Here is a 17,733-nt window from a genome sequence, read left to right on the forward strand (position 1 = left end):
TAGCTCGGTTAATTCTGACTAGCAATTTTTCAATGGTATGTGGAAGGTGCTTCATTTAGGTAAGGCCCAAGTAAGAAAAAACTATTTAACATAGTAAAGAGAAGGAACTTAAATAAATTATCTGTAATTATACGACTCTGAATTGACACTTTATGTTCACCATCCTGCTTTTCTGCACCAGGTGTTTAGGCTGTATTTTAGAAAATAACCTCAAACTCCTTTTATCAGACAAATTGCTGTTGTATTTGAATCTTTCACTGAATATTCTATCTCCAACGGCTTCTGAGATAACAAACTGTAGTATCAAATCAAGTCTTAAAACTGTATTTTGTTCGTTAACTGGTATTGCTCGAACGATTTGTGGTCCTGAAAGGGAATGGCCATTTAGTAGGATCGGAGAATACGGGGTACTTAGTTGCTTGTGGTATCAGTCACTATTCTTGATCTTTGACCTTTTCACTCCCAATATCGCGATGAAAGTTCTCCTAATTCCTCGCCGCACAGTTCTTAAAAAATCATTTTCTGAGAATTTGGTGCTGGATCAGTTGATATTCCCTTAATTAATTTGCTAGCTATTCTTTCCACTTTTGCTTTCTACTCTCCTTTCTTTCCTTTTTTTTTCCGGTGGGGGGGTGGGGAATGGGGGGGGACCGCCCTAATTTATTGAGTAGGTGAAGGCTATAGTTGCTCCCAACGGCCGATAGCTGATAAGTGCTTGCGCTAACATAGGTACGGCCCTCGCTCTCGGTTGATGAAAGGTAATTTTCAAAACCATGACGGATATTTATGGTCAGCAAAATAATTGTGGTCACTAACATTATCAAAGAAACGTATGAACCGTGGAAAGGTGTTCGACGTAACGAGCGCCGGGGACGCACATTCGCCTTTGGCTCATTCAACGGAAAAGACTCTAAGACAATTTCGACATGCGCATGTTAGTGCAGACTGAAAGAAGACAACATAAAAGTACATGTCCGAAAACGCTGAGGAATTAGGATCTTGCACATCGTCAATGTGGAAATTGAAGTCTTCTGTAATCAGCAGTTGTTCTTTGCAGAGTACTGGATATTCCAAATATTCAGAAAACTTCGTGATGAAAACACTACCAAGTACTTGATGATCTACAGAATACGGCGGCCGGTATACGATGACGACACGCACAGTGTGTGACGATGACGTCACAAGCCATTCAGAAAACTCATTTTCTGGCCAACATCGGCTTTTTTGAAACACAATGAATCACTATCTATAGGTGCAGTTCCACCACCACGACATCCAGTACGCGTATGATCCTCGATTTTACAACCATCAAGACAAGCCTCAACTTTAGTGGCTCTAGTTGTAAGCCAGGTTTCATTAATAGCAACTACATCTGGTTTGTTATCACAAATGAGTTAAAAAAAATATCAGACGATTTGTTTCTGGTCGATCGAGCATTCATTAAACAAAACACCATTTGTTTCCTAAGACAATTAGCTGTTGAATTCTTATCAGGTCCTGGATTCATTTCCTTATCACCGTTTCTTAACAGATGAAAAGTGGCCGAGGAATTTCCAGAGCAAGTAATCGTTGATGATCCTTTCCTCTGATTCCGATGTATTCTTGCAGGCATAGGGGAGTTGTATCCACTACAATATGTGTAATTGGTATTCCAGTAGTAGGAGAAAAGGATGCAAATTTCGTTGGCTTCATCAAGTGGAAAGAACCGAAAATCATATCAAAAACTGCCATTTTCATGACCAAGGAGAGCGTTTCCATGGCCAGAACATTCTTAGTGGTTGGAGATGACGCTTACATGCATCCCAAGGTCAACCTGTTCGGGCTTCAGTCTCAATAAAAGGAGAAATAGCGAGGACACTACAGAGCTCTAAATACGTAGGATGCTAATTACAGATTGAACTAATTGGGGACGACGTTTATCAGCCGAATGTTTAGCCAAGATCCTCAGGTATTCATGATCTACGAATCTCTCTGGGTAACGAAAAAGTGGAGGAAAACCGAACCAGATGGAGACTGGTCGAGAGGAAGTTAGTCATCAGCAATAGGTAGTCATTATTGCGTTATACGTTAGCTCCTTCATTCGTGCAACTTCTTCTGGGAAAGAAAAATATTGAACTTGGTGTCTGAGAGAAATTTCTGTCCTCTCCAATTGCAAATGTTTGTTCCCGCAAACAAAAAAAATCTCCAATCAGCAAAATTCAACTTATTCATTTATTGTTTGAGTAGCTTACTCGTAACTTATCAAGAAGCGCTCTTTTAGTTTTCAGGTCTTGAGTTTTTCAGGCGACTACTCACTTTCAGTGTAACGGTACTGGTAAATTATCAAAAATTACACGGAACAGCTATTGGCTCGCCAGTTTCCGTTGTCGTCGCAGAAATTGCAATGCAGAACATCGACAAACGCGCTCTTTCGACTCGCCGAAAAGGATGTAACCATGGCTACGCCACTTTGACGATACATTTTGTACCACCGTACACTAAAACGGAACCATCTCGCGCATCTCTCAACCCTACAAGATCGGCATCGCTCACCGACCGATAAAAACACTACATCACCCACATACTAACGTCGAAAACAAGGAAGAATCAAACAACAGACAAGGAGCAGTTTACAAGATCAAGTGCTCCAGGTGCCACTCTTCGTACATCGGAGAAACTAGCAAGAAATTTAAGATAACACTGACTTAAAACAGACGAGTGCGGCCGGCGAGAAATGGCGATGTCAACACTCACACTGTTGAACGTAATCGACTCTTGATCCACACTACTGACTGGGTCTTTGCGCAATACTTAACCAGCAGTAGTAATGAATTTAATAGAACGAACTAAAGTTTTCGCGTGAGTCTTACAACAATATCACGGAAAAACTGACCAATCAGTTTACAAGACCCATGTAGGCTTTAACTTGTCTAAATGTCAGTTACCACTACTGAAAACAGTCCTTCTCAGGACGACCCTCAAACAGACGATCAGACTACACAATCAAATGTTATTCGCAGGCTTAAATAATTTATTTTAGAACAATTTTCATTTAACTTAGGTCTCCCAAATCGATTCATTTTGATTATTAAATGACTAATTCGTGATTTATCAATCAACCAATTAATGAAAAACCCATGGGCAGAAATTTAGGACAGTCAGCGGTTCGTGACGCGGGCTCTATTTTGTACATTTTGACCCTGCTGAGTCTGCGTAGCTTGGTTGTGAAGCAGTCGGAAAGCTATCAGTGAGCGAAATGCCAAGAATTTTGTTTTACAAATCGCTGAATGATCTCAGTACCGCGGATTTTTACACAGAGAGAAAGAGAAAAAAATCTAGATTCTACGAGATCGAAAGAGTCGTTTCAAAAAGAGTCAGTAAGAAAAAGATAAGCGAATCTGCTTTGCTCCGAGTGTTTGACTGAAATGAATCTCTCTTTCATAACGAATACTCGTTAAACCTTACTCAATCGTTGGTCTAGATTGAATACTTCATCAAGTGGAAGGGCTACTCGAGCCTACAAAACTCCTGGGAGCCAGAAGAGAATTTAAACGCCTTTGCTTTGAGGTGAGATATCATGTGTGATTAACAGCTTTATAATTACACAAAAAACAGGAGAAATCCGTTACATTGGTTTTCTCTGTTGATATTCTGTGCTTGTATGTAATAATTTCCTATTCAATGTAAAAATTGTAATGCTATTTTTTAAGATGAATGTTTTTTCCTTGCCCTTAGGTCATTCAACAACCCAAGGCTCACACAGCAAGAGATTGCTGATGCCAGTGAGGGTCTCCACATTGGTATTTTAGAGCAATTAAAATCGAAGTCTCAATTACCCACTGTCATTGCTTTTAACCACACTTATTTTAACTTTTTGTTCAAAGATAAGGGACGGAAAAGTAATGACAGTGGATACATCCTCCTTGAAAAACAGGATTTTATAAGATGCCACTTTCCTAATGGGTGGCACAGGCTAATAGATAGTATAGGGGATGGGGTGCAAATTGACTTTCCTGTGAAGGTCAGATTGTTTTTGTCATGGAGTCCAAAGACTCATAGCTTGACAGGGGAGTCAATTACACCTTGCCCACGATATAGGCCAGAAAAATTGAGTATTTCTTTTTGTAAAGCAGCATGTAGCCTGACATGAGACAAATTAAAGAAACCAAGACTTGATTTGATTCTATTTGGCATTGTGTATTTATTACAAAATAGAAAATCTATATTTTTGTAGTAGTTCATTACATATTCTTATATTGAGTCAAATTTTTCATATTTACAACCTAGAAGTACTTGCGGTGTGCAGGCTGTTTTTCAATTTGTTAAGTAAGTATAAAGGACACAAGAGTAGACCTCCACTTCATTGAATGCTAGCTTTAAGAGAACATTTTTACAATCCAAAGAAGAAAAAAATCAATAGTTTTGTAGTATTTGAGATTGCTATCCCAATCATTGTTGTTATTGTTCTATTTTTCAATACTGAGTTCTCTCCATTGTTCAGTGCAGTGGTGGTCACTGAAACTACCCCAGATATATATGTTACCCTCGTGGTAAACTAAGCGTTACTCAGGTTCTTCAGGATCAAATGTTGTTTTCCTTTTCTTGCTCCTTGCCTCAAGGAGATCTTTTTCCCAGTATTCTGTATTTGATTTATTATATGGCCTTTTCTCCCTTTCTGATTTACGTAGTGCCCATTGTCTGGCCTCAACTTTTAGGACATCTGAGGCAGCATCCCATTTATTTGATTTATGTAATACAATATTTCTAACATAATCATTGTTTTTCTCCACACCCTGCCCTGTGAAAATTTTTACAGACTTGTGGGTCCTGAAGAACTTGGGGATATGGAACACCATAGCATGGATATACGGTGTTATTCGTGCACGTTCATAGCCCTTTCTTTTGTCTCTTAGAGAAATGAAAAGGTTTACCCAGCTTTTAGCCTTTTCAAAAAAATCTGTAATTTGCTTATCTGAATTTTGACCACTTCCAATAAATGTATATAGTTCCCTAAAGTCTTCCCATATTTTCTTGACAGTATTTGAAGTTGAAGTCTGAACAACACTTAAAATTTTGCCTGGGAGCTCTCTCAGGAGTTGCTTTTTGTCATTCCCAAGCAAACTTGTAAAATCATAGGTGCCTGATCCCTTTCCATCAGCATTGGTTTTTTCCCAGATATCAAAACTAACCCCACATGAGCGTACTGCAGCCTGCAGCCTCTCTCGATGAACACCTTTCTTTTCTCCCCTTTTCTTATTTAAATCATCTTTTTTGTCCCACTGTAATACATCCTCCAGTAAATTATTTAGTAACACATCAACTACTCTAAGCAAAAGGTGCAATTCGTCTAAAATTACATGATCTAACTCAATGTTTAATAGAGGCTCATGTTCACAGCAAAAATTTTCTCTGCCCTTTTTTGATAATTCTTTTAATTCTTTTAGTGTTCTTTGCAATGGTGGCTTATTGTAAAAATCTTCCTCATGGTTCATATCCCATCTTTTATCTTTGTGAACTTTGCACCATGCACAAGCATAGAAAGAGGTGGCACCTTTGAGACCCAACATGATTAAAATGAATTTATAATCTCCCCCCAAAAATAATTCAAGTTTTATTTCTTTCCCATTCATTGTGATTTTGGTCATTGAATTTAGATCATTTATGTGTGAAAAAACATTAGCAAATGACTCCTTCAGTGTTTCATAATTTTCTGAGCCCTTCACAATGGTGATTGTGTTATTTCCCCTTGCTGACATTAAATGACTGTTATTTTGCAACAAAGCAAAAGAAAGAATGATAAAGGTTGTATTGCGAGTCATCCTTGCCCCATCCCCTGATATTTTAACTTTAATAATTTCATTTTCAAAATCAAATTCTGGATTTTGGTCGATTAAATCTTGCACCCTTTCCTTGAGAAGTTCCTTGAATGAAACTTCTGCCCCCTCAGCCCTCCCAGGTGTAGATACAATATGGCACATGTCATTTAGTTGTGTTTGCCGTTGCTTGATTATATATGATTTAAGAAGATCATTATACATTGAGAACTCATGATAAAATGAGTCCCCCACACAAAATTTGTCTAATAGAAATAAAATTTTATCTACTTTTTCTTTTTCCTCTTCTGAAAGGGAGTCAAACCCTGTGGCAGTGTTTTCTTGCTGGTCATCACTGGCCATTTTTACATTATGCTTGCTTCCAGTCTGAACTTCTCTCATGGCAACTGACTCAATTTCTAGTCCAAAGGACTTAGCAAACCACAGTGCTGTCTGAGCTCTTGTCATGAAAGTCTTCAAAGTCCTCGACTTTTTCTTCACTTGAGAAATGTCTTTCCCCTTGTAGTCTTGCTGAGCTGTCTGCAGGCGTTCAATGTAATCAATTAATTCTTTATTTGTGGTCTCAGCTTTTTCAAAATCATCTTGAAGTGTTCTTATTTCAGCTTGCATTTCATGAAGCATTTTTCTCTTTTCTTCCTCCAAATTTGCATAGTTTGATTTCCACTCTTCAATTTCTTCATGCAACTCCTTTAGTTGTTCATTTTCCCTCTCCAGCTCTGCTACTGACTGAACATGTCTCTCAAACACATGGAACTTTTTTATTTTCGAGTTCAGGGCAAGGCCCTTTCTCCCCCTGATCTGCTTGTATTGAGACTTCACAGAAGAAGCTAATTTTCGCAGAGATTCTTTCAACTCTTCTCTCACTTCTTCCGATTTTCTGATAGAAAACAGATTGCTAGGAATAATAAGTTCAAACAGGTCTATGTAAGTTTTATATTTTTTCCTCATACGTTTCTGAAATACTTCCAGCGTGATCGGACCTTGCGTCAGTTCACCATCCACGTGTTCTTCTTCCTCTGTCCCTTCATTTTCTGGTTTATCAAGGTATTCATTCCAAGCTTTAAGCATAGGGAAAGGTATGTCAAAGGTAAATGCAACATTTTCCGCCATGGACTGTGAGACATATTTCAGTGAAGGAGGTTGTGGTGCCAATTTCGTATTAAATATATAGTTGGGAGGAGGTGCGTCCGACATTGTAAATGTTTCAAGTGATTACGAAACTGGAGAGGTAAGATGTTTTATTACTTTATTGCAAAATAACAGATTGAGACCGGAAAGAAATGAGAAACTTGCGTCACGTTTATGCCTAAATTGGAAGTCACGCAACCATGTCACGGAATGGATAGCGTTACGGCAAAGCACGGTTATTTTTTAATATCACCCTTGAACCAATCAGTTTTCTTTATTTATATCATCTGACCTATGTAAACAAGCTAAGATACCAAGCCTTTGAAAGTAAAAATGGCGTCGGAAACCATTTGTACGGGAAGAACCGTCGATCCAACTTCTGCGACATCTTTTCTGCGTGACTAAAGGCGAAAGTTCTGTTCGCGATGAATACTGCAAATCTTCAACTTTACGGGGATCAAAGAGAATGCCACATTCATCCAAAAAAGCGGCACAAAATGAGAGATAAGAGACCCCTGTTCGCAGCGCGATGCTCGCAACCTACCAATATTGTCTTCTTTCGTGGATGTGCCGGGTCGAAGTTTGGCTATTTCAGCCAATTTACTGTGTTTGTATGGAAGTGCAATATGACTCTTATATGGGATTTGCGTAATTTGTTTGGGATCAAAGACGAAACGAGCGTGAACCTCGAAATTTCGTCCAAAGCAGCAACTCACTAACACGATAGCACACCGATGCTCGCAAGTACGATAACTATTTTAATTTTGGCAAAATTTCCGCACAGCCCCATACATCATTATACATCCATATATGGGGCTTTATTTTTCAGTGTATCACCAGTAAGATGTACATGCATAATTAAGTATGGGGCTGTGCGGAAATTTTTCCTTAATTTTTTCAAAATTTTTTAATATTAGAACTTTGCCATACAAATCCTTAGAAGCTTCGGACATTTTTAAAGGGCATTAGGAAAACTCTGCGCATGCTTGGCCGCCATGATGTCCTTCATTTCTGCCCATGCCCGTAGATACTTCGCTATGAGTAAATGAGTAGACACTGACATTTTACGCCAATTAGTATTATGATAATGCAACGTAACAATTTATTTTGCTCGGTTCAGTGAATATGTATGAGCAGCGTAACCCGCGCTGTTAATCAAAAGTTGATGTTATTATTAGAATTGGATTATTTTTTTTTACTTTTGAACATTCCCTTAACGCGGCTAAAGCGCCCTTTCTTCTTAGCATCACTTTTGTCTTCCTCTTCATCGCTTTTTCTATCGTCCTCAGCAAGTGAATCTTCTATCTTGAGTTTTAGAAGTCCCAGTTCTTCACACATGTCTCCAACAGTAGCACTGTCATCGATGATATCTTTAACCACAGTTGTCTCCTTTAAAACTCCATTTTCTAAGTATGTGTCACTCAGACGCTCGCGATTGAATAATTTACAGGGCAAAATAACAGTGTGAACACATTCACTTTCCTCGGAAAGCCATTGAAAACTTTTAATGGTTTCCAACAGACCCTCTTTTTCCATATTTTGAAAATCTGTGCATAAGCCTGGCACGACTTCTCCTTGGCGTGCTTGATGGGATGGAACCAACATAATGCCAATGCGAACTGTTATGTCGTTCACCTCTAAGTGAGTTTGCAAAAGCTTGCGATACAATAAACACTGATAAAGGGGGTTTTTAAAATGTGTCGCTCCGTCCCACCATTTCATCGGATCTTGTAAATCATCAGCAAACGTCTTCCATTCCACGACAACGACTTCGGAGTCACCTCTTGGACTTTGACGCAAAGCGACAGCATCTATCTTTCCTTTATAGCAATCAACTCTTGATTTGTTAACAGCATAACCACAGATTCCAACCTCCGCTTGGACAAATTTGCAATTAAATTTCTTTTCAATCTTTTTCAAAAGCTGACCTTCTACACTCTCTCTTGTTCTTTGTTCATTAATTTGTTTCGCAAGTGTTAGGTGGAACTGTTGTCCCCACTCTTGCGATGACGATTGTTTTGAGGGACCTTCTCCGTGATTTCCATCCATTGAAATCGTTATATTTTCTATATCAAATGACTTCTTTACTGCACAAACCTTTTTAATGGTTTCCGTCCTAAACTTTAAGAGAAAATGAGAAATATATCAAATTGAAATAAGTCAGAGAAAAAATAACTAATTAAATCTGAATTTCGATCGAGTCTTACATCGGGTCCCATCAAATGAGCTACTAGTGAAGGGCTTCTGGTATCGCTCTTTGTGAATTTTTCCTCTTTCGATTGTAGGTCACAGTGTTTAAGAACTTCGACAATTCGCTTTTCAAAATCTTCAAGGGAACTTTTAGATGCCATTGTACAACCACGTCCTTCGCTATGTATGTGTTTTTGCTTGTTTCGCGACCCTATATAGTGTCATGTTCATAATTAATGGGAAAAGTTATTTAAATGAGGAGGTTAGGCGATGTGTTTAGACATGAAGCAGTAATCTTGTTTATGTTTCCCATATGTAGTTATTAGTTTCTATGGTTTTGAATATTTTTATTGCTACCCGTGATCGTAGAAGCGAACATGCTTGAGCATGCCTTGATCTTTGGCCTTACCTTGGTTAAAGCTCTGCGATGCAAGAAACATACGTCAGTTAAATCGAGTGACCTAAAATTAAACCCAGTTTTATGCAAAATAAACGGGAATACAAAAAGTTAACGAATCGTCCTCAATTTCGACTTATACATTATAGAAATATAATAATTAACAATTGGTTCAGTGCTCTCCAAACTTCCCGCGTGCTTCATACCTCGATGAACGCACAGCTGACGTATGAACAAATTGTTTTATAACATTTTCAACCCGACGAAAAAATTTTTTTTCGCGAGGGATTTGTTTGCTGACGTCATGAGCGTGTACAATAGGAATATGAAGCACGCTCGTGCGATTGAATTTGATTAGACAAATTTACTAGCTATGTTATAATTATAATTGACAGCCGGGAAAAATATGAGCCTTAACAAAAAGCCTACAAATTCACGCTAAAAGCTGAAAATTTATTTTGAACCCTGAACTGTGCTAGTATAGACGGCTATACAAACAAGGAAATGAAGGTCGACAAAAGAAGAAAATAGCGAACAACAAGCACTTAAGTTTAATAAACTTATACTTATGCACTGCTCAAACCCGTCATTTGACAGGCGGTTGTGTAAATTTATCCCATTCTAAAAACAAAACCTCCTAACTAACCTCGAACTAAGGTCTTTCGTTTTACAATAAGCTCTCCTCGGAGTCTGTTTTTCTTTGAGTTATTACAAGATCCTTCAAGTACTCAGCAATGATGTCGTTCATGTTTGGAAAAGTGACTACGCGATAAATACGAATTTCCCGTTTCCTCCTTTCCAGAGAAGTGTAACATGGGAGGGGAGGGAGGGGGCAGGGGCAAAAATAATTTGCATGGAAGGAAGGGGATCTGGGGAGGGGGTGTTAGGGGCAAACAAATTACCGTGCGAATGGACCCCTCCCCCTCCTTCTTGGGTAGTTCTGTCAACGATTTGCAATATTTTGGCCGAAAAACAAAAATTGAATGATTGTAATTTTCAACTTTCAATTTTTAGACTACCGCCGAAAACAGAAAAAATAAGCCATGCCACAGACTGCAACATTGTCAGAGAAGAAAAAAAAAAGCCGCTCAGTTTCCTTTTTCTCTTCATTGTTGACAGGATTAAAGTAAAGTAAAGTCAGAAATTTTCGATTTGGCATTTTCGGATTTTTTATGATAAAAAACAACTAAGATCAAAAATTGACATCAATTTTTAATTTCTGATTTTAAACGAAAATTGAATGGAAGAATGACACACGGACCATTATTCTCCATTAAGACTGTTTACTCACAACTCAGTCAATATTTACAGATGGATATAGAACGAAAACAAATCGTGCCTTATGTAAATAAGTGAATATCAACTCCGAAGAACTTGTATAGCTTAGGTAAAATAAGAGTTCATTGGTAAAATTATCAACATAAAAGCAACAATTTAGAATTAAATCTTTCAAATACTTGTGAACGACAAATAGTCTACATGTCAACATTTACGAAGAGAATAAAAGAAAAGGAATATATTACAGAATGTAAGTGTTAAGTTCAATGGACATGGCGCTTTCTGTTGTTTGGATGTCAATGTCAGTGTTCTTAATGTCGCACGTAACTCTCTTCATAGTCCTTGAGCCTCTCAGACACAATAGAGCGGATCTTAATAAAACGAAAGACATTTCCGCTCTAATCCATGAGATGGTCTTCGCACAACTCTCTCCTTTCCTTGTTGACATCAGCTCAGTTAGTCGGCCATGGTATCTGTTGCAATTTTTTCCCATACCTTAGGTTGTGGTGAAGACCAGTGGTGCAAACAAGTTCAATAACTCTGTCCCCACATAGACGCTTCTTCTCGTTTTCGTGCAATTCGTAGCTCTGTCGAGGTTCAAGATCTTGATACGAGTTTGCATTTGGGTGACATACCCTTATGACAAAAAAGGCAGATCGTTGTCTTTCCCAAAATCCACGTGCATTATTATAGAAAATGACCTTAACAATGTTACATTGATTATAGAAATGACCTTAACAATTTTGAGACTAAAGTGAAATTTTCAATGCGAAGTTTACACATTACATGAATTCAGCACCACCCAAACCTTTCTCTCATCCCTTTAAAATGTTCAAGAGACAGAGAGGGAAGGAGAGGGAGAGAGGGAGAGAGGGAGAGTGAGGGGGGGGGGTGTAAGGAGGTTAGTCGGGTGAAAGAGGGTAACGCCAGACTAGGAAGTTGAAGTAAAATAAGGATCTAAAATGGTTATAATTTCCTGAAGTATCTAAATTTCGAACGGGCATTCAGACTGTAGTTATTAAGTTACAATGTGCAAATACGATCGTTAAGTGCACAGCACTCGAAAGCGACCTTTTCGCTATGTTCGCATTATTTTCATTATTTGAGTATTCCAGTCTCTTTTAATCTTCTTTCACAAGGATAACCTATGTTTGTATGCATTGCAAAGTGATAATGAAAACCAAAAACCTTCAGCCGGAAGTAATTCGGAAAATTTTTTTTTAAGAAGACGCTTTTCTGTTCTGTCTCAAGGCAGTTCTTCATTCTCAGGTTTTGAAATGGATTCAAAGCTCATATGATTTCAAAGTGATCGATTTACTTTTTGTGACTGACAAAGTTAATATAATGATAGCCGTCCCCTTTACCAGTAAAGAAATGATTTTATGCCTCATGGAATTTCTTAACCTTTGATGCTAAGCTTCCACTTACACTACGCGGAATGAATAAGTGAAAATCGTCGCCTTTGCGTTTTGATAAGGACGGGAAACATCTCCGGACGGAATCTGTCGCAGACGATGACAATACTTCTCCGAGATTTTTTTATGCGAACTTTAGGCTCAGCAGTTCACCAATGGTATTTGGAAGACGTTTCATTTTAGTAATGCCCAAGTAAGAAATAGCTATTTAACATAGTAAAGAGAAGAAACATGTATAAAATTATCTGTAATCATGACTCTGTCTTGAATTGACACTTTATGTTCACCATCCTGCTTTCCTAGAAATCTTTCAGTGCGGCTATATTGTACAAATTTTTTTTTATGACAGAGCTCTACTTAAAACAGTAAACAGCATCTCTTACTGCGCAAACAATTTTTATCTAACATACATGTAAATTCAGTCCTATTTACAACTTCGTCAGATGTTAATGCCCATAGGGGTGTAAAGCCAGAAAAACAACAATCGGAGTTGAATCAACTTTTTTCCCAGCTTAAGGGTAGCTCTAATCAAAGTGGATTTGTTGGTCTACTCAGGGAGGGTATAGGAAGGTGTGCAGGACACACTGCCCCAAATTACTTCTTAGTTAAGCTGCACCAGGTGTTTAGGCTGTATTTTAGAAAATAACCTCAAACTCCTCTTATTAGGCAATTGCTATGATATTTGAATCTTCCACTGAATATTCTATCTCCAACCGCTTCAGACGATTTGTGGTCCTGAGAGGGAATGACCATTAAAAAGGATCGGAGAATACGGGGTACCTAGTTACTTATGGTATGAATCACCGTTCTTGATCTTTGACCTTTCCACTCTCAATATCACGATGAAAATTCTCCTAACTGCTCGCTGTACATTTCTTAAAAATCATATTCTGAGAATTTGGTGTTGGATGAAATAATACTCCCCTAATATATACGCCATTTAATCTCTCCACTTGTGCTTTCTTCTCTCTTTTCTTTTCTTTTCTTTTTTGTTCTTTTTTTGTTTTTTTTTGTTTGGGGGGGGTGGGGGGAGTGGGGACTCCCTTAATTTATTAAGAAAGTGAAACCATTCTTGTCCCCTACGGTCTACAGCTGATAAATGTTCGTATGCAAGATTTCGCCATTAGCGCAAATATAAGTACGACCCTCGCTCTCGATTGATGAGAGGTTATTTTAAAAACATTGAGACAAACGGATATTTATGGTCAGCAGAATAATTATGTTCATTAAGATGATCAGAGAAACGTATGGACCTTGGAAAGGTGTTCGGCATAACGTTCGCCTTTGTCTCATGATCATTTAACGGCAAACACTCTTGAAACAACTACGAAATGCCAGTGTGTTCTGGTGGTCTGGCCTTTTCCTCTAGAATAGTCTTCCCCAAGGAAAGCACTGCTCTCCAGCTGGCCTACGGTAGTCGGAACAGCTCACTCCCTCTATGGACTCTTCATTAAGAACTTACAGCACTGCTTGTTAAAGAGTTATAACTAAACATTCATTGAAATGGTAACTGTAAGTTAGAGTATCTACGCGGGCAAGATAGTTTAGTATTATTAATTGGATTGATAACGTAAATTGGCAACCGTAAAGAGTTAAGAAGCTGACGTTTCGAGCGTTAGCCCTTCGTCAGAGCAGTAGGCAAGACACGACCATATTTTGTCATCCTCTTGAGCGAAGCATTCGTTCAGGTAGTCATTATTGCGTTATGCGTTACATTCTTCACGTGTCTGACTTATTCTGGAAAAGAAAAATATTGAACTTGGCGTCTAATTGCAATTGTTAGTTCCCGCAAACGAAAAGGTCTGCAAATTCAACTTATTCATTTATCGTTTGAGTAGCTTAGTCGTAACTAATAGAGAAGCGCACTTTTAGTTTTCAAGTCTTATATTTTTCAAGTTACTACTCACTTTCAGTACGGTGCTGAAAAATTACAAACAATTACCAGTACACGGAAAAGCTAACATTATCGCGTGAGTCTTACAACAACATCGCGGAAAAACTGACCAATCAGTTTACAAGACCCATGCAGGCTTTAAACTTGTCTAAGTGTCTGTCACCACTACCGACAACAGTCCTTCTCAGAACTACCCTCAAACAGACGATCCGACTATACTACACGATCAAATGTCACCCTCACGTTTAAATAATTTACTTTAAAATAATTTTCATTCAACTTAGGTCTCCCAAATCGATTCGTTTTGATTATTAAATGATTAATTCGTTATTTATCAATCAATCAATCAATTAATGAGAAAACCGTAGATACCTCATGAATGAGTAAATGATTAAACACTGACATTTTACGCTAATTAAAATTATGATATGCAACGTAACTATTTATTTTGCTCGGTTCAAATGAAAATATATCAAGCAGCGTAACCAGCACTGTTAATCAAAAGCTAATGTTATTATTAGAATTGGATTATTTTTTCCCCTTTTTAGATTCCCTTAAAACGGCTAGAGCGCCCTTTTTTCTTAGCATCACTTTAGCTCTCATTTTCTTCTCATGGGAACAAACCCTCGTCCTCAGCTAGTGAATCTTTTATCTCGAGCCTTAGAAGTCCCAGTTCTTCACACATGTCTCCAACAGTAGCACTGTCATCTACGATATCTTTAACCACAACTGTCTCCTTCAAAATTCCATCTTCTAAATATGTGTCACTCAGGCGCTCTCCAGTGAATAATTTATTGGGCAAAATAACAGTGTGAACACATTTACTTTCCTCAGAAAACCATTGATAACTTTTAATGGTATCTAATAGACCCTCTTCTTCCATATGTTGAAAATTTGTGCATAAGCCTGGCATAACTTGTCCTGGGCGTGCTTGACGGAGTGGGACCAACATGATGCCAACGCTAGCATTTATGTCGTTCACCTTTAAGTGAGTTTGCAAAAGCTCACGATACAATAAACACTGGTAAAGAGGATTTTTAAAATATGTCGCTTCGTCCCACCATTTCGTTGGTGAATCAAATTTAGCAAACGTCTTCCAATCCACGATAACGACTTCGGGGTCACCTTCCGGAATTTGACGCAAAGCGACAGCATCTATCCTTCCGTTATATAAATCTACTTTCGATTTTTTAACAGCATAACCACACATTCCAACTTCCGCTTGGACAAATTTGCAATGAAATTCCTCTTCCATCTTTGTCAAAAGCTGACCCTCTACACTCTCTATTGTTCTTTTTACATTAATTTGTTTCGCAAGTGCTGGGTGAAATTGTTGTCCCCGCTCTTGCGGCTGTTTTAAAGACCACCGTAACGATTGTTTTGAGGGATCTTCTCCGTGATTTCCATCCATCGAAATCGTGATGTTTTTTCTATCAAATGACTTCGTCACTGCGCAAACCTTTTCCGCGGTTTCCGTCCTAAACTTGGAGCGAAAATGGGAAATATATCAAATTGAAATAAACCAGAGAGAAAAATAACGAACTAAATCTGAATTTCGTCCAAGTCTTACATCGGGTCCAATCAAATGAGCTACTGATGAAGGGTTTCTAGCGTAGCACCCTGTAAAAAATTTCGACTGTAGGTCACACTTTTTAAGAACTTCGTCAAGTCGCTTTTCAAAATCTTCAAGAGAACTTTTAGACGCCATTGTACAGCTACTTCCTCCGCTATATATGTTTTACTTATTTTGCGACCCTATATAGAGTCATTTCCATAAATAGAGGGGAAAGTGATATAAATGAGGAGACTTGGCGATGTGTTCAGACATGAAGCAGTAACCTTGTTTATGTTTTCCCAAATTTTGTTATTAGTTTCTTATGGTTCTGAATATTTTGATTGCTAAGGGCGATCGTATAAACGAACATGATTGAGCATGCCTCGATCTTTGGCCTTACCTTGGTTAAAGCTCTACGATACAAGAAACATACGTCAATTAAATTGAGTGACTAATTTTTATTATTTGAGGGCTTCAGTCTTTAAAGCCTCTTTCACAAGGATAACCTGTGTTTGTAGGCATTGCAAAGTGATAATGAAAACCAATAACCTTCAGCAGGAAGTATTTCGGATAATTTTTTCAAGACGCTTTCCTGTTCTGTCTCAAGACAGTTCTTCATTCTCAGGTTTTGAATGGATTCAAAGTTCGTATGATTTCATAGCAACCGATTCATTAATGACATCTGCCCCTTATTCTAGTAAAGTACACCTTTTGCTAAGCATCAACGCAAGGTATTCATTCATTTGTGCCGAGTGTTAGTTCAATAAAATCACTGTACATTCACTAACGGAGTTAAACGATTGCATTAGAGGCTTATTTCATTTAGAACTAAATGTTATTACATTTAGGACTTTATTACATTTAGGACAGTTATTACGTTTAGGCTCTCAACACACCTGCCCACCATAACCCCGCTGATCCCGGGCAAAAAACAGAACTCAAGAAACTGCCACTAAATAGTCTTTTCCTCAACGTTGTAGAACAAGGTATCAATGCGCTCAAGGCAGCCATTAAGAAGCCGCCCAGAAGTGCAACAACAAATGAACAATCGTGAAGAAGCCAAGCGACAAGGATAGCACTGATGCAAATCGGACTCAGCTGTTGCTACAAGCGTTACAGCGAAATGTCGGCTCAATAACCCCAACTAAATGGGGGCAGTGGTTCCGTTTTATGCAGACATACCTGCCCTGTTGTCTAAATAGAGAGTAAATTGAAGGATAAATAAGTCAATACATTTTTATTTCTTAACAGTGTGCGAACACGCAGTCTTTCTCCAAGTTGTAATCGCTCTTTGTTGGTTGTTAATGTTGTTTCGCACCGTGCTATTATTTGTCCATAAATGCTATGGTTTGTCAGTTCGTGCTATTAACGTTACATTCCGTGTGTACGAATGTCCAAAGGTGCTATAGATTGCACCTTGATGCTATTGAATGTTCATGCATATATTAATCGCACTATTTAAAGTTTACTCCGCCTTAATGAAGTTTAGTATGGCGTTAATGAATGTACAATGATTTTATTGAACCAACGCTCGACACAAATGAATGAATACTTTGCGTTAATGTCTAGCAAAAGGTGTTATGACTCTAAGCCGCTTGAGGTGTCTTTAGCATTTGATGCTAAGCTACGCGGAATGAACAAGTAAAAATTATCACCTTTGCAGTTTTACAAGGACGGGAAACTCTGTCGAAGATGATGACAATTCTTCTCCGAGATTTTTGCGCGCGAACTCGACTCTAATGCGCACGCTTAAGGATGCATTTAAGCGTTTCAATACCGAGGATTGGGAAAATACTTCATCCCTCCTCCCGCGTGGATGGAAAACTTCAGTAGTGTTTTAAGTGTTAAAATGCTTTTTTCAAATTTGTTGGACGTGATGTGAGCGAACTTAAGCGAAGTTCAAAAATACACAGATAGCTTGTTACAGAATCCCCATGGCAATAGGTGTGGATTTCCTAGTTTACGCTTTAAAATGTCCGTAAATAAGGTTGGATAGTTCATTATTCTGAAAAAAATTTTTTATGTAATTAGTCTACGAGTGGGAAATGAAAAAAACGCAAGTC

The 17,733-nt window shown here is 38.2% G+C and overlaps 2 protein-coding genes and 1 long non-coding RNA gene across 4 annotated transcripts; 1 reads left to right on the plus strand and 2 right to left on the minus strand.

The window, feature by feature from the left end:
* Positions 1-1,539: 1,539 nt before the first annotated feature.
* LOC131773194 (uncharacterized) lies at positions 1,540-5,351 on the plus strand. Its single transcript, XR_010717314.1, has 3 exons — positions 1,540-2,045; positions 2,261-3,546; positions 3,715-5,351. It is a non-coding gene; the product is annotated as an uncharacterized lncRNA (long non-coding RNA).
* Positions 5,352-7,817: 2,466 nt separating this feature from the next.
* Positions 7,818-10,295, minus strand: LOC131794726 (uncharacterized). Of its 2 annotated transcripts, none has more exons than XM_059112273.2 (2): positions 9,149-10,295; positions 7,818-9,062 (listed from the first exon to the last, which is right to left on the minus strand). In XM_059112273.2, exons 1-2 carry the CDS (start codon positions 9,290-9,292, stop codon positions 8,127-8,129), a joined length of 1,080 nt encoding a protein of 359 aa, XP_058968256.2. In that variant the 5' UTR covers positions 9,293-10,295; the 3' UTR covers positions 7,818-8,126. The 2 variants fall into 2 exon arrangements, with proteins under 2 accessions (XP_058968256.2, XP_066022232.1); XM_066166135.1 differs by having other exon boundaries at positions 7,818-9,057; positions 9,149-9,285.
* A 2,316-nt stretch (positions 10,296-12,611) lies between these two features.
* LOC131794743 (uncharacterized) lies at positions 12,612-17,726 on the minus strand. Its single transcript, XM_059112288.2, has 2 exons — positions 15,686-17,726; positions 12,612-15,598 (listed from the first exon to the last, which is right to left on the minus strand). The coding sequence occupies exons 1-2, from the start codon at positions 15,821-15,823 to the stop codon at positions 14,726-14,728; spliced, it is 1,011 nt and encodes a 336-aa protein (XP_058968271.2). The 5' UTR covers positions 15,824-17,726; the 3' UTR covers positions 12,612-14,725.
* Between the last annotated feature and the right edge of the window lie 7 nt (positions 17,727-17,733).

This window comes from Pocillopora verrucosa, chromosome 4, assembly GCF_036669915.1.
Source record: "Pocillopora verrucosa isolate sample1 chromosome 4, ASM3666991v2, whole genome shotgun sequence".
Taxonomy (NCBI): Eukaryota; Metazoa; Cnidaria; class Anthozoa; order Scleractinia; family Pocilloporidae; genus Pocillopora; species Pocillopora verrucosa.

Bases quoted from the DNA above. Each gene is read 5' to 3' on its own strand.
- LOC131794726 (XM_059112273.2), bottom strand. From the start codon at position 9,292: ATGGCATCTAAAAGTTCCCTTGAAGATTTTGAAAAGCGAATTGTCGAA. The intron at 9,063-9,148 runs GTAAGACTCGAT...TTTCTCTTAAAG, and splicing joins CTCATTTGATGGGACCCGAT to TTTAGGACGGAAACCATTAA.
- LOC131794743 (XM_059112288.2), bottom strand. From the start codon at position 15,823: ATGGCGTCTAAAAGTTCTCTTGAAGATTTTGAAAAGCGACTTGACGAA. The intron at 15,599-15,685 runs GTAAGACTTGGA...TTTCGCTCCAAG, and splicing joins CTCATTTGATTGGACCCGAT to TTTAGGACGGAAACCGCGGA.